General features: G+C 42.9%; 2 protein-coding genes across 6 annotated transcripts in view; both read left to right on the forward strand.

Annotated features, from left to right (window-relative positions):
- CUNH1orf50 (chromosome unknown C1orf50 homolog) lies at positions 1–8,760 on the forward strand. Of its 2 annotated transcripts, none has more exons than XM_040469871.1 (5): positions 1–128; positions 248–363; positions 6,933–7,019; positions 7,543–7,674; positions 8,237–8,760. In XM_040469871.1, exons 1-5 carry the CDS (start codon positions 50–52, stop codon positions 8,420–8,422), a joined length of 600 nt encoding a protein of 199 aa, XP_040325805.1. In that variant the 5' UTR covers positions 1–49; the 3' UTR covers positions 8,423–8,760. The 2 variants fall into 2 exon arrangements, with proteins under 2 accessions (XP_040325805.1, XP_040325806.1); XM_040469872.1 differs by having other exon boundaries at positions 1–119.
- TMEM269 (transmembrane protein 269) overlaps positions 7,565–15,638 on the forward strand; it is a 25,354-nt gene continuing 17,280 nt past the window's right edge. For all 4 annotated transcript variants that reach the window (XM_040469864.1, XM_040469865.1, XM_040469866.1 and 1 more), the window contains exon 1: positions 7,565–7,674. The gene's annotated coding sequence lies outside the window, so the exon portion shown is untranslated. The remainder of the gene's footprint in view (positions 7,675–15,638) is intronic.

The raw sequence follows: 15,638 nt of genomic DNA on the forward strand, positions 1-15,638 counted from the left end.
CTTCCGCCTCGGGCCGCCGCTGGGGACGCAGGGAGGTTTGGCTGTTGTCATGGGGGACACCGAGACGCCGGGGCAGTCGGGGGGAGTCCCCGCAGACCAAAGAGTTCAGCCGGCTACAGGTCGGGGAGGTACGCAGGGCGGGAGTCCGAGCGAGGAAAGAAGCCCTCACGGAGCAGCTAGTCTCCCGGGCTGCGCGGGAGGCCGAGGGCGGGCGCTCACGGGCTGTGTTCCTGGGTATGTGTCGTAGGAGCCCTGGTGGAGCTCACCCCGACCCCCGGAGGCCTGGCCCTAGTGAGCCCCTACCACACCCACCGGGCCGGGGACCCCTTAGACCTCGTGGCGCTCGCAGAGCAGGTGCAGAAGGTGAGGAGGCGCGGTTGGGGAAGTAAAGAACCGTTTTGGTTCACGTTTGGCCCTGCATCTTGAGACTGGGACCTCACAGCCAAAGCCAAAGCGAAAGCCATTTGCTTTTTGTCTCCATTTTACAACTCGGGAAAACTGATTGTCATTGAGGGTCGGTAGTCTGACTCGCACTCTGAGCTTCTGAGACCAAAGGCTCCATCTGCAATATGAGTGCCCATAATCTCATTTCGTGGGAAGTTTTGCACAGCACTTTGAATATTCAGTATTTCATTTGGGCCCTCAGGACAGTCCTGTAAGGTAGGCAGTACAGAAGTTATTCTTCCCATTTGACTCGTGAAGAGAAGTTTCCATGCAAGTGTCAGATTACCCTAACGGATTCTGCAGGGATGCATAGTCCACTTACTTTAAACCGCTTCCCATTAGATCGTTATCTGTGCCCTGAACGCTTTTAGAACGTAACATCTTTTAGAAGGACAGGGACTTTTTGAAATTTATTTTCATTTAATTTATTTTTAAAATTTACATCCAAGTTAGTTAGCATATAGTGCAACAATGATTTCAGGAGTAGATTCCTTAAAGCCCTTTACTCATTTAGTCCCATCCCCCCTCCCACAAACCCTCCAGTAAACTTCTGTTTGTTCTCCATATTTAAGAGTCTCTTATGTTTTGTGCCCCTCCCTGTTTTTATGTTATTTTTGCTTCCCTTATGTTCATCTGTTTTGTATCTTAAAGTCCTCATATGAGTGAAGTCATATGATATTTGTCTTTCTCTGACTGGCTAATTTCACTTGGCATAATACCCTCGTTCCATCCACGTAGTTGCAAATGGCAAGATTTCATTCTTTTTGATTGCCGAGTAATACTCCGTTGTGTGTGTGTGTGTGTGTGTGTGTGTGTGTGTGTGTGTGTATATATATACACACACCACATCTCCTTTATCCATTCATCCATCGATGGATCGATGGACATTTGGGCTCTTTCCATACTTTGGTTATTGTTGATAGTGCTGCTAGAAACATTGGGGTGCATGTGTCCCTTCGAAACAGCATACCTGTATACTAGAAGGACAGGGACTCTTAAATTTTGTCCTGTGTTCTCATTCACTGGGCACAACATTCCTAAGCCCAGTGCTTACACATTCATTGCCAAGAGAATAAGGAGGAAATGTGAAATAACAAGAAGCATCAGAAATTTTGACACGTGCGTCTTAATCCCACTGTTGATAATAACTTGCACTGTAACTTAAGGGAAATTACTTTTCTCTGGACTTCAGCTTCTTCATCGGTAAAATGCAGGGTCTCAACTAGGAAAATTCCTAGATCTAAAGCTGCGAAAAACCAAATTTCATCTAATTTTTTTTCATAATTTTTTTTAATGTTTATTTATTTTTGAGACAGAGAGAGACAGAACATGAACGGGGGAGGGTCGGAGAGAGAGGGAGACACAGAACCTGAAACAGGCTCCAGGCTCTGAGCTGTCAGCACAGAGCGCGACCCAGGACTCGAACTCACGGACTGCGAGATCATGACCTGAGCAGAAGTTGGTCGTTTAACCCACTGAGCCACCCAGGTACCCCTCCATCTAATTTTTACCAAGACTTCCAGTTGTAGAACCCTCTTCAATATGTACAGATAAAGGGCCCTGCTGCTTTGAAGCTTCTGATACTCCTCTCACCCTTGTGTGCACTATCACATTTGGCTTTGGTTATATTCAAAGGTCTTTATTTTGTTCAAAATATTTAATAATTAATGTGCTCAAATTCCCTCACATAAACATCTCTGTACTTCAGGTTTTGTTTTTTTTTTATTTAAGAAGTATTCAAATGCTTAGGAAAGTGCTTTTGATTCAAACTTAGTGACTTGTCTTTTCTAGAGAGGTGGGAAGCAAAGCATAACTTTTATAGATTAGGAGAATACCATGTGTCTGTTTAACTGGATCACTTGTTGGGAGGGAGGCAACTAGGCCCAAAGCTTGGGCAAACATTTTCATGGCTTACTGAGTGACCATCATATTTATTACAATGGCTTGAAACAAACAAAAAAAAAGAAGATGGAACACAGTTTTTGCCCTTCAGCGTATGATCTAGTAAAATACAGAGGATGCATTATGGTGCTGCCTCCTTTTTTCCAATATTATCAATATTGAGCAGCTGGAATAAAAACACTAGAAACAAACAGATTGAATCAAGCATATTTACTGTTTGTGTCCTGAAATGTACTTTGTAGCAGGACTGACTGCTGCCATGCCATTTTGGTATTGATGTGTGTTTAGAATGCTCTAGAGGTCTGGTATTAAGGCAGAAATTTGGAATCAGACTGATCTGTGTTCAAATCTTCAACTGCCATTTATTAGCTGTTATTAACCCTTGGACAGGTTGCTTTACCTCTCTGGGTATAATTCCTAAAATGAGACTGAATCATCATCTCCAACTTCATAAGGTATTCTAAAAATTAAGTTAGATAATATATGTGAAGGGCCTCAGAATGATTGGGGCCAGTAATTAGAAGTGTTTAGTAATTAGAAGTACTCTTCTCATTTCTGTCATGAATTAGACTGTTTTGTTTACAGGGAACAGATTTGCTGCCACCACCTTAAGAAGAAGATTAATAATGAGGCCACTCCTAACCTAGAGCTCTCTTAGCTCTAGAAACCACCTGCTTTCTCTTTGGCCATCAGGTGCCTCACTGTCCTTGGAACAAAATGCAGTACTTTCACCATGGGCTATAAGGCCTTGCATGATCTGGTCCCTGCCCCCTTACTGACTACTCATTAACTACTGTCCCTCGCTAACTGCCTTTCAGACATAACTTCTCCAGTTTTTGTTGCATGGCTGGCCCTTTCTTTTCTTCAGACTCAAGTCAAATGTCACATCTTCAGTGAGGCCTTCTTGTCTACTGAAGGTTATACTCCACTCCATCCAGATGATGGTATTATTAAATTGAATATGGGTACCTGGTGGCTCAGTCAGTTAAGCATCTGACCTTGGCTCAGGTCATGATCTCATGGTTTGTGAGTTCGAGCCCCACATCCGGCTCTCTGTGTCAGCAAAGAACCCACTTCAGATCCTCTGTTCCCCTCTCTCTCTGCTCCTTCCCAGCTTATGCTCTCTCTCTCTCTATAAAAAAAAACAAACAAACAAAAAGGTAAACAGGGGCACATGGGTGGCTCAATTGGTAAGTGTCTGACTTCAGCTCAGGTCATGATCTCCTGGTTCATGAGTTCGAGCCCCCACATCGGGCTCTGTGCTGACAGCTCAGAGCCTGGAGCCTGCTTTGGATTCTGTGTCTCCCTCTCTCTCCCTGTTCTGCCCCGACTCACGCTCTGTCTCTGTCTCTTAAAAATAAATAAACATTAAAAAAAAAAAAACCACATTAAAATAAATAAATAAATAAATTGAATTTGCATCTAGCCTGCTCATGCATGCCAGTCCCTGCGGTGCTTACCACTACCTATTAAACCAGTTACTCCACTCACTTGTTACCTCTGATCTGCTTCTACCACATAATTCTGGTTATTTTCTTCATAATAGCACATCATTATTCTGAGTCCACATAATACTAGCTCTAATTGTCTTTCTTGTTGGTGTCTGTATCTCTCACCAGAGCTGTGTTCTGCATTATGGTAGCCTCTAACCACATATGGTTGTTGAGCATTTGGGCTATATGGTTAATGCAGCCGAGAAACTGGATTTTAAATTTTATGTAATTTTAACAATTTACATTTTAAAATGCGATAATTGATTCAATTATTGGACACTTTTGAAGTGTATTTGGAACAAGCTGAGTATGTGAACTGACCCTTTTAAATGCAAATTTTATGAAGTTTAAGTACTGATTATTTCTTTTAATTTTTTTTAATGTTTGTTTATTTTTGAGAGAGAGAGAGAGCATGCATGAGCAGGAGAGGGGCACAGAGAGAGGGAGACACAGATTCTGAGGCAGGCTCCAAGCTCTGAGCTGTCAGCACAGTGCCTGATAGGGGGCTCAAACCCACAAACTGTGAGATCATGACCTGAGCCGAAGTCAAATGCTTAACTGACTGAGCCACCCAGGTGCCCCAGATTGAGTATTTCTCACGATAATTTGGTATCTCAATTGATAGTATGAGTGTAAAATATAAGTATATACTTAGTATGAAATGTAAAGTATCTCATTAAAATTTTTTATACTGATTACATGTTGGAATAATGTTTTTTGATGTATTGGTTTAAATAAAATATTATAATTAATTTTACTTATTTATTATTATTTTTTTATACTTTTTTTTTTCAACGTTTATTTATTTTTGGGACAGAGAGAGACAGAGCATGAACGGGGGAGGGGCAGAGAGAGAGGGAGACACAGAATCGGAAACAGGCTCCAGGCTCTGAGCCAACAGACCACAGCCTGACGCGGGGCTCGAACTCACGGACCGCGAGATCATGATGTGGCTGAAGTCGGACTCTTAACCGACTGCGCCACACAGGTGCCCCAATTTATTTTTATTTTTAACACAGCTGCTAGAAAATTAAAAATTTACTACTTTGGGGTACCTGGGTGGCTCAGTTGATTAAGCAACTGACTCTTGGTTTTGGCTCAGGTCATGATCCCACAGTTTGTGGGATTGAGCCCCTCATTGAGTTTTGTGCTGACAGTGGAGCCTGCTTGGGATTCTCTTTCTCTCTTGCTTTCTCTGCCTCTCTCCCACTCGTGCTTTCTTTCAAAATAAATAAACATTAAAAAATTACATATTTTACTTCATATTCTGAAGGACAGTGCATTAGGCTGCAATCTTGATGGAGGCAGGGACTTCTTTCTCCTGTTTCTGGTATGTCCAGGGCCTGGCATGATATCTCATACACAGTGGCTGCTCAATCTCTATTTGTGGAGCAGATAAATGATTGACTCTGTTGACTCCATTGTTTTCTTCTCATGTGATGCTGGCTTGTACCTGACTTTTATCTTGAGCTTCCTCAACTCACCAGCAAATTCTCTTAATATTTCTTTTTTGTATTTTTATTAAAATAAAATTTAAATATATATAATATACGTATATAATTATATATTAATTATGATAATATATAATTACATATATAATATTATGTTATATTATTATAATGTATCTTTAAATATATTACAAAATATTTGTAATAAATTTAAATTAAAAAAATTTTTTTAATGTCTATTTTTGAGAGACTGAGACAGAGCATGAGGGGGGAGGGGCAGAGAGGGAGACATGGAATTGGGATCAGGCTCTAGGCTCTGAGCTTTCAGCACAGAGCCCGACATGGGGCTTGAAACCACGAAGCCTCAGTTGGAGGCTTAACTGACTGAGCCATCCAGATGCCCCTAAAAAAAATTTTTTTAATGTTTATGTATTTTTGAGAGACAGAGACAAGAGTGTGAGCGGGGGAGGGGCAGAGAGGGAGGGAGGCACAGAATCCTAAGCAGGCTCCAGGCTCTGACTTGTCAGCACAGAACCTGACGTGGGGCTCGGACTCATGAACTGTGAGATCATGACCTGAGCCAAAGTCAGACGCTTAACCGCCTGAGCCACCCAGGCACCCTCTTGATATTTCTTAGTTTGAGTTTAATCTCACAATTTCTTCTTCTTAACTTGCCATATACCCCTAGACATTAATCAGGTTTTCTTGATAGTAAGCTGGAAGTCTTTGACAGATTTCTGATGCCTGAGTGATAATCCTTCCCATTGGTCACACCAGTCTCTCTGGTTTTAAAAAGTGATTTATTTTAAACAATTTCCATTGCCTTCATTTGCACTTCCTAGCACAAGACAGAAGTCTTATGTGCACAATATAACATTGTTTCAGATCTACATCCTAGTATAGTCTTTAAAGGCTCAGTGGGTAGTTAGAGCATGTGACTCTGGGTTTCACAGTCGTGAGTTCGAGCCCCACATTGGGCCTGGAGCCTACTTAAAAAAAAACAAGAAAGCATTTGAAGTAACAATTAGGAAGGCAAATAGAAGTTAAAATATAACTAGGTATGATGTAAATAATTCAGCTGAGGCAACGGTCAGATTAATAGGTCCTTCCTATATATAGCTAGATTCCTACATAACAGGTGATAAGAACTTTATCACAAGTGTCTTTTTATTTTAAGACCCATCCCAGATCTCAGAAGTATTTAAACATGAGAAAAATAAATGGAGACCTGAGAAATAAGTGTGTTTATTTGGGCAAAGAGTAAGAGGGGAAGTATTTTCTGTTGAGGAGAGGGCATATTCCGTACATGTGTTAGCATGTGAGAGTAGACCATGTTACAGGACTGAAGAAGTGCAGAGTGACTGGACTACAGAGGGTAGAAAGCTCTGGGACGTAGAAAAGAAGGAGGACTTAGTCCTGCTGTGTGGGGTCCTGGCAGGGTGAGCTTCTTATAAACAGTGCTATTTGAGTTGGGTGGGAACTGGGTGAGATGAGTGCGAGTTCCCAGGACTGTGTTGAGGCTAGGAAGGGTATTTAAGGCATAAACGAGGATGTTGAGGTAACTCTTCACTCTGAGCTCTAAATACGAACATTGTCGAAGTCTTATCCTTTTTCCACCCACAGTTTGGTTTTGTCTCACCTGTAGGCTGACGAATTCATCCGAGCAAATGCCACCAACAAACTAACAGTCATAGCTGAGCAAATCCAGCATTTACAAGAACAAGCCAGGAAGGTGAGTAACACGTAACAGCTTTTAGGTAGGGACTCCTTTTCCTCATTTAATTCACAGGTCTGCCTGGTCTTGCTTATAATCGTTAAACTATTTTGTCTTGCTTATAATCGTTAAACTATTTTGTCTTCAGGACCTCCTAGAAATATAGAAGTGTTGAGCAAAATAGAGTAAGCCCAAGAAGTTAGGTATGAGGTAAGCTTTTTCACTGGGAGACAGTTTCAGTGAAGTAAAGCATTTTGAGGGGAAAAACATGTTCTCAGTTTTAAAAGAAATGTACATACTGCAGAAAAATAGGAAAGAAATTTAAAAGGCACTCAAAGCCAGTGACGTTCACCAATGCAATTCTTCTAAAGGCATTTTTACAGTCTAGTAGCATAGTCTAATTTTTGTCTCCTCAGAATCATCTGGGTCCTAGTAGTGACTGTGTGCTATGGGGGAGCAATTCCTAAGCATTGATTGGGATAATCACTGAGTGTGCCTGTTATGTCCAATACTTAATTTGTTACATCTCTGTGGTTCTTAGGTACTGGAAGATGCTCGCAGAGATGCCGACTTGCACCATGTAGCTTGTAATATAGTAAAAAAACCTGGCAACATTTATTACCTTTATAAACGGGAGAGTGGTCAGCAGTATTTTTCTATTATTTCTCCAAAGGTAAGAACATGTATTTTTGCGCAGAAATCTACTCTGGTCTTTGAGAAACTCTTGGCATATGTGCGTGAAGATGTAGGCATAAGGGTTTGTAAATGGCCTTCTAGAAAATTGGAGGTTTTCGTGAGCCCTGGCATGACTCTTAAAAAATATACATGACAAATACAAATTATCTCACAGTCATTATCTCTGTTAAGGGAGGTATCTGATGTGTAATGCAGTGAGGATGATTCTGACTGGTCTGAAGTGAAAACCCAAAAAAGAAATTTGTGGCATACAATGAGGAAATGAGGGGAGCCTCGGTGGCTCAGTGGGGTAATGATTCTTGGTTTTGGCTCAGGTTATGATCTCACTGTTTGTGGGTTCAAGCCCTGCATCAGGCTCTGCACTGACGGCTCCGGAGCCTGCTTGGGATTATCTGTCTCCCTCTCTCTGTGCCCTTTCCCCGCTTGCTCTCTGTCTCTCTCTCTCAAAATAAGTAAATAGACATTTTAGAAAATGAGGAAATAAGCTCAATTTCTTTACCTTCTACCCTGATGAGAACTGACTCCTTTGCCTTCTTTAGGAATGGGGGACAAGTTGTCCACATGACTTCCTTGGCGCCTACAAGCTCCAGCATGACTTATCCTGGACTCCGTATGAGGATATTGAGAAGCATGATGCTAAAATCAGCATAGTGGACAGGTTGCTAAGCCAGCCGGCGGCCCTGCCTCCAAGCACTGAACCCGCCTTCCAGGGACTGACTGACTGAGAGAGGTGTCTGACAAACAGCTGTCACAGCAAGGACTTACCACTGTCACCTCCTTGTTGCCCTCATTTTCTGCGTTGATGGGAGGGGGCATGAGAATTGAAGTCTTGTGGGGGAATCATGCACTTCTTGAAACGAGACCCTGTGTGCATATAAATGCTGTCGTAATTACTTTCAGTTCCGATGGTAATGAATCATACCAGACCCAACCAGTCACTTTCAGAGTACTGGCCAGTGTACTTTCCTTCTCCTTTATCTCCATCTGTTCTCCCGTAAGTCAGAGCATTGGAGGAAGAGGGGTGTCTTGTACCCACATAAAGGTTGGCGAGGCACTTTCCAGAGAGGACTGTTTTTAGTCTTTTTGTAACTGGAAGTGTTTGAGATTGGGTTGAGGTTGAACATAGCGGGGAAAGAGACAGAGAGAGAGGCAAACCATAAAACAAACTTTAACAATAGGGAACAAACTGAGGGTTCATGGAGGTGGGTTGGGGATGGGCTAGATGGATAATGGGGATTAAGGAGGGCACTTGTGATGAGCACTGGGTGTTCTATGTAAGTGATGAATCACTAAATTCTACTTCTGAAACCAATATTACATGATATGTTAACTAGAATTTAAATAAAAACTTGAAACTTAAAACAGATTGGGTTGAGGCTGTTGAGCAGTTAGTGTAGCTCCAACTTCAGATGCGTCTGGGAACAGGAATGTTGCGTAATGGAGGATGATGAACAGCTCGGCTTGCCTGGACTAGACAGCGTGTGATTCTGGTATTTTTGCACTCTTGCGGAAGTGTGGCTTGCCTGTTTTGCTCTTTCTGCCTACTTTGAGTGACTGGAGATTCTGGGGCAGCAACAATGGACGGGTTTGGGGAAGGTCTACCTGTAACCTCACAGAATTCTAGACTTGGAAGAGATGTGGGAGGCTGCCGCGGACATGGATCTGTGCTGTAGCTTTGCTGAAGAGGAGCTCCAGAGTTTAGCCATCTGCAGCAGGCCAACTCCATTTAAATGGCAACCTCAAACTCTTGTGGAAGAGGGGCAGTGGGTGAGAAACAAGAAAAAGAGCCAACCTGTTGATCATGAGTTAATTCAGATTGAAACTGATTTTGACCTGAATTACCCAATAATTTAGCAGAGGCTTTTTAGCTGAGTTCCTCTAGTTCTCATTCTGACTAGACTCTTGTGGGACTCTACCTCACCTCGTGTGTTCAGTGGAATTAACTGAATTTACAGCATATGCAGTGTGGCTGTACTTCAGTGCCATATATCTTATCACAGTCTGCTGTAACCACAGTTGCCCAAGTTCCTTTCTGGGTATGGATGTCTCTTGTGCTGATCTGCTTGGTAATATCCTAACCCCATCCTAGTTTTCATGGCCTTTCCTCATAAGGTGTATTTCTTGTTAGCTGTAAAATGGTCCATGAAGGCCTCACACAGAATGGGGCTAGAACCTGACAGGGCCACCCAGGTGATACTTGGTCATTCGTTTCATGGGGGGATGCTCTGTGGGGTCAGCTGCAAAAGCCTCTGATGGAGATGGTGTAGGGGACACACACACACACACACACACACACACACACACACACTTTAGTGGTATAATAGTTGGTTATGTAAGTTTCCCAGGTTTTCAAAAGGTCCTGACCTGCATGGTAATGACACATTCTGAGTAGGTGTTTATTAGTTATCTGTTGCTGCATAAATTACCAGAAACTTAGTGGCTTAAAACAACACACATTTATGATTTCATAGTTTCTATGGGTCAGGAGTTCAGGCACACTTAACCTGGGCCCTCTGCTTCAAGGTTTTTCACAGGCTGCATTCTGATTATTGGCCAGGACTGGGTTCTCATCTGAAGGCTGGAGAAGGGTCTGTTTCCAAGCTAACTTAAAATTTGGCCCAATTTTAATTCCTCCTGTTGGACTAACATTGTTAATTCTGTTTACCAATAGACTATTAACCAGAAACTGACTTCAGTTCCTTGCCACATGGGTCTCCCCAACATGGCAACTTTCCTTATCAAAGCCAACAAGGATGAGTCTGCCAGCAGGATGGAAGTTACAGCTTTGTGTATTCTAATCACGGGAGCGACATCTCATGCTTTTGCTGTATTCTGTCCATTGGAAGCAAGTCCTAGGCAAGCCCACACTCAAAGGAGGGAATTAAATGAAGGCGTGAATACCAGAAGGCAGAAATCATCAAGCAGATCTTAGAATCTCTGCCACAGTGCTTAGCTGAGAGGGAGAAAAGAAGGTTCTTGGGTAAAAGAGGCAGTATTACAAGTGGTTAAGCATGGTAGTGGTAAAGTCACGATGGGAACTGGACTCTGCTCTGACAAATAACTTCCCCAGCTAGCATCCCTGCTTCCTCGTGTATCCCTTCTCCAATCCATTCTTCAAAAAATCATCAGCTTGCTCTTTTTAAAATCCAAATCTCCCTCACTCTTTACATTTCCTAACCACTCTAGAGCAAAAAAGAGAGCAGTGGTTAAAAAAAGTTCTTCTGTTCAATAAGGTGCGTTCCCTGCACTGACCACCAGGTAGTGCCATTGCTCTTTGGTACTTCTGCCAATTACCAAACTTCGGGAGTCAGTGGCAATGTGAAATGACTTTGGAGGTAGCACCTCTGAGTGGGGATCTAGGACCCCTTGGTTATATACAGTAACCACTTTTCATTCACCCAACCATCTACCCATTCAACGATTTTAGAAGTATTAAGTGCCTTCTAGGTTCCATGCTCTGGAGAATAACACAGCTGAATAAAACAGGCACCTATTCCCAAGAAGCTCACAGTCTAGTAGGGGAGGAACCAAATCAACAATTACAGTGTGGTATAAAAAAGACTATGATAGTGGCATGTAGGATATGGAGCACCACGGAAGGATACCTAACGGCTTGGAGAATTTAGGAAGACTTTGTGGAAGAGCAGACACCAGCTTATGTGTTGAAAAACAAGAGTTAGAGCTTGTTTGGACACTCTCACCTGTCCTCTAGAGAAAGATGTCTGGAATTTGGAGTAGGGTTCATTTTTGGATGTTTGTTTGTGAGTGAAGAAAGGGACATCCATTTTAACAAGCCATGTCCACCAAACTAGTCCTGGCAGTCAGGAGGGCTAGAGTGAGGTACGACCTGGCTAGAAAACTCTTTCTCCTCCTCCTCCTCCTCCTCCTTCTTCAGAGAGAGGGGGAGAGAGAGAGGAGAGAGAGAGAGAGCGCAGGGGGTGGAGGGGGAAGAAGAGAGAGAATCTTAAGCAGGCTCCATGCTGAGCCCCCGACGTGGGCTTGATCCTACAACCTTGAGATCATGACCTGAGCTGAAATCAAGAGTCGGAGGCTCAACTGACTGAGCCACCCAGGTGCCCCTAGAAAACTCTTACTTCTAGTAGCTAAGAGATAAGTAGATGAAGAAGGGGAAGAAAAGCAATTCCAGACTAGAAGCAATGTGACATTTGGAAAATTTCAGCCAGTTTAAAGTGAAGAATGTGGGCCAGGGGCTATGGGAAAAGGGTTAATTGAAAGATTTGGGGGTACGTAGCTGGCAATGTTGGCCTTTTAGAAATCTGGGCATTAGAAGATGAGTGGAGGGAAGACCATCAGGAGCTTCCATCCCTAGTCCAGGCAAGAGAGGACGGAGGCCTGAACTAAGGTAGCAGTGATGGAATGAGGTATATAATTTCATCAGTTGTAAGGTGTGCTTTTCTTCCCCCACGTTTTAATATCTCTGAAACTCGGATGCTTCTAAAAGTCAGTGGCACGTCGTAGTTTAAGTGGCAGCACTTTGTCCTTTCTCAGAGCTGCATAACATAATGCCGTGTCTCACAATGGTTGGGGTCTTGGATTTGATAAAGCTTGGCATTTTGAAGGTACAATAGATTGCAGCTTGTTAAATAATAAGACGTCGGGGGATGAGTGAGAAGAAAGTCTTAGGTAATGCTTGAATTTCTGGCTTGAATGCTGATACGGACGTTGGGGATCCACGCAACAAAATACGGAAGTGGAAGACATCCTGATATTTCCCAGAATAATGAGCAATCTGTGTTTGCTTTATTAATCCACCATGCTGGTCCTGTCCAGGTTCACTAGGTGTGAATAGCACCTGACTGTACTTGTCTCTCTCCACCCTAGGTGTCTGGAAGGAGGTTTGCTGGGTCTTAACCTTCTCAAGTTATCAGTCAGTCCACCAGTATTGGGAGTATTGGTATCGTAGATGCAAAGATGACAAATACTGCTTAGTGAGCTTTTATTCTGCCAAGCATATCCATTACCTGATTGAATTTTCATATAACCAACTGTCTATGAGGTATATTGTATTCCTGTTTTAGAAAATGGAAACATCTGCTCAAAGATTAAGCAACAGGCCCATGGTTATAGTGATAGAGAGTGGTATGGCTCAGACTCAAACCGTCCTGTTGGATTCAAGTCTGAGCATAACCAGCCCTAGAGGATCCTGACATAGAGGTGTAAGAAAGTTAAATACCAAAGCGATGGAGGAAGATGTGCATATGGGATACCATAGGAGTAGTTCACTGGGATGTGTAGTGATGAGCACACAGGGCATGTATATCACGGCCCGGAGAAGTTAAGTAACTTACCTAAGGACATAACTCATAAGCAGTGGAGCCCATGTTCCTGGCACTAAAAGCCTGTGCAAACCCCCCAGGCACAAGATAGGGTTCATCCCCTTAAAGAGCTGGAGATTGGGAGGAAGGAGCTGCTAAGTGCCTGGAGTGATTATTTCTAAAGTACCTTTGATTCAGTGGACCAGCCTCTAGTTGAAAGCTTTTGTCTTCATTTTGATTTGGAATATTACCATCTCCTGCTTTTTTCCAACCTCACTGACTACACCTTTTCTGTCTCCTGACATCTAGCTTTTGGATTGCTCTGGGGCCTATTCCTTAGCCCCCTTTTCTATTAGGTGATCTAACCCATTCCCACGGATTACATACCCCCCATATGCTGTTGACGCACTTACATGTCTCCAACCCTGCTCTCTCCTGAGCTTCATGCAGACTGACTTACCCAACAGCCTCACTTGACGTCACGATAAACCTAACATGTCCAAAATGAGTCTGGAGTTCTGCCCCAAGCATGTTTCATTGCCAGTCCTCTCCACTGCCATCAACACCTAGCTCACTGTTTTGGAGGCCAGAAATCTAAATCATCCTCGATTCTGTTTGTTCTTCCTGTGCCAGTCAGCAGGTCTTCTCAGCTGTCTTCAGAATATATCCCACATCTGACTGCTTCTCACCACTTCCACCCGTACCCCTAGGGCCAGACCACCGCGGTGTCTCTGGCCTGGACTGATGCAGTGACTTCCCAGCAAACCTCCCTGCCCCGGTTCTCACGGTGCTTCTGGCTAGCTCCACAGAGACTGGTAGCATTGTCCTTTATTATTGTTATTTTTAAAGGTTTACTTATTTATTTTGAGAGAGAAAGAGCCTGAGTGGGGAGGGGTAGAGAGAGGTGGAGAGAGAGATCCCAAGCAGGCTCCATGCTGTCAGCACAGAGCCCAATGTGGGGCTTGATCTCACCAACCGTGAGATCATGACTGGAGCCCAGATCAAGAGTTGGACGCTTAACCGGCTGAACCACCCAGGTGCCCCGGTAGCGTTGTCCTTTAAAAATACAAATTGGGTCCCAACACTTCTCTATAAAGATGATTCAAGAATTTCTCATTACACTTAGACTAGAGCCCAAGCTTTTTTCCAGGATTCCGTGTGGTCTTGCCACGTTCCTGCTGACCTTGTCCCTTTAACAAATCAAGCTCATTTCTGCTTCAAAGGCTATACATTTGCTGTTCCACCTGCCTGGAACATTTCCCCCAAGGTCTTTGCATGGTTTGTGGCTTCTCACCATTTAGGTCCCTGCTCAAGTAGCACTGCACTGATTCCCCTGTCAGAGATACCAACTCGTCTCACGTCAAGATAACTTCTGGCCCTGCCTCGTTTTCCATAGCACTTATCACGAGCAGACATTATTTGTGCCCACACTCGAATCTAAGTTCTGTGAGGACAGAAACTGTCTGCCTTGTTCGCTGCTATATCCCTTGCACCTGACATAGTGCCTGGCATGTAATAAATACTCTAATAATGTACGAATGGATGGACATCTATAGCTGCGTACTTACTTAGATCCTGTAAAGGATCTAAGTCAACATCACTAATAGAAATGTAACGTGAGTCACATGTATGGTTTTAAATTTTTTAGTAGCTACATTAAAAAATAGAAGCAGGTGATATTAACTTTAATAATACATTTTATCTCACCCGGTATATCCTAAATATTAACACTTCAAATAATACTAAATAATTATTAGTGTGTTATATGTGAAATAACACGCTAATAATTTTTTAGTATTATTTGAATATATATTCCATATGTATATTCCACATATATGTATTCCAACTCATAACTCATATATACATATATATATATTTGAATATTTGAACTGTGGTGTGTATTTTACACATATAGCACATCTCAATTCAGACTAGCCACATTTTAGGCACTTAAGGGCCATATGTGGCTAGTGGCTACCATATTAATACAAGTGTAGACAGTCTACTGTTCTTGTTCTCTACTTTCTTGTGAGATTCCAGAACAGAAGGACGCTAGAAACTTCTGACAGACGGGGACAAGTGTCTTTTGTGGCTATCCCTCCTTCCTCTCCCTCTTCAGAAGGAAGCCTTGGGGATGTCCAGGCTGACAGATGCATGATCGTGTGCTTAGAATAATACTGATAATGACTGAACTTCTACTCTGCGCTAAGCACTTCATATAATCTCATTTAATCCACACAAGAATCCCATTTTACAGATTAGGGAATAGGTTCAGGATACAAAGTAAGATTTACACATCTGGTAGTGTTAGTGCTGCAACATAAACTTGGTTAAGAGGTAAAGCCAGCATTGCCATTAGTATGCTGTAGTGGTTTTTGTTGTTGTTTGGCTTTTTTTGAGAGAGAGAGAGAGAGAGCAATCACAAGTGGGGGAGAGGAGCAGAAGGAGGGAGAGAAAGAATCGCAAGCAGGCTCCACACCTAGCACAGAGTCCGATGTGGGGCTCAATCCCCCCACCCTGGGATCATGACCTGAGCTGAAATCAAGAGTCAGCCGCTCAACCGACTGAGCCACCCAGGCACCCCAGTAGGCTGTAGTTTGTAATTTGCCACTAATGGTCCATGTGGCATGGACAAATTAAGGTAAATAACAAAGGATAGGAGGAA

This window comes from Herpailurus yagouaroundi, unplaced genomic scaffold (genome assembly GCF_014898765.1).
Source record: "Herpailurus yagouaroundi ecotype Mexico unplaced genomic scaffold, PumYag 77, whole genome shotgun sequence".
NCBI lineage: Eukaryota > Metazoa > Chordata > Mammalia > Carnivora > Felidae > Herpailurus > Herpailurus yagouaroundi.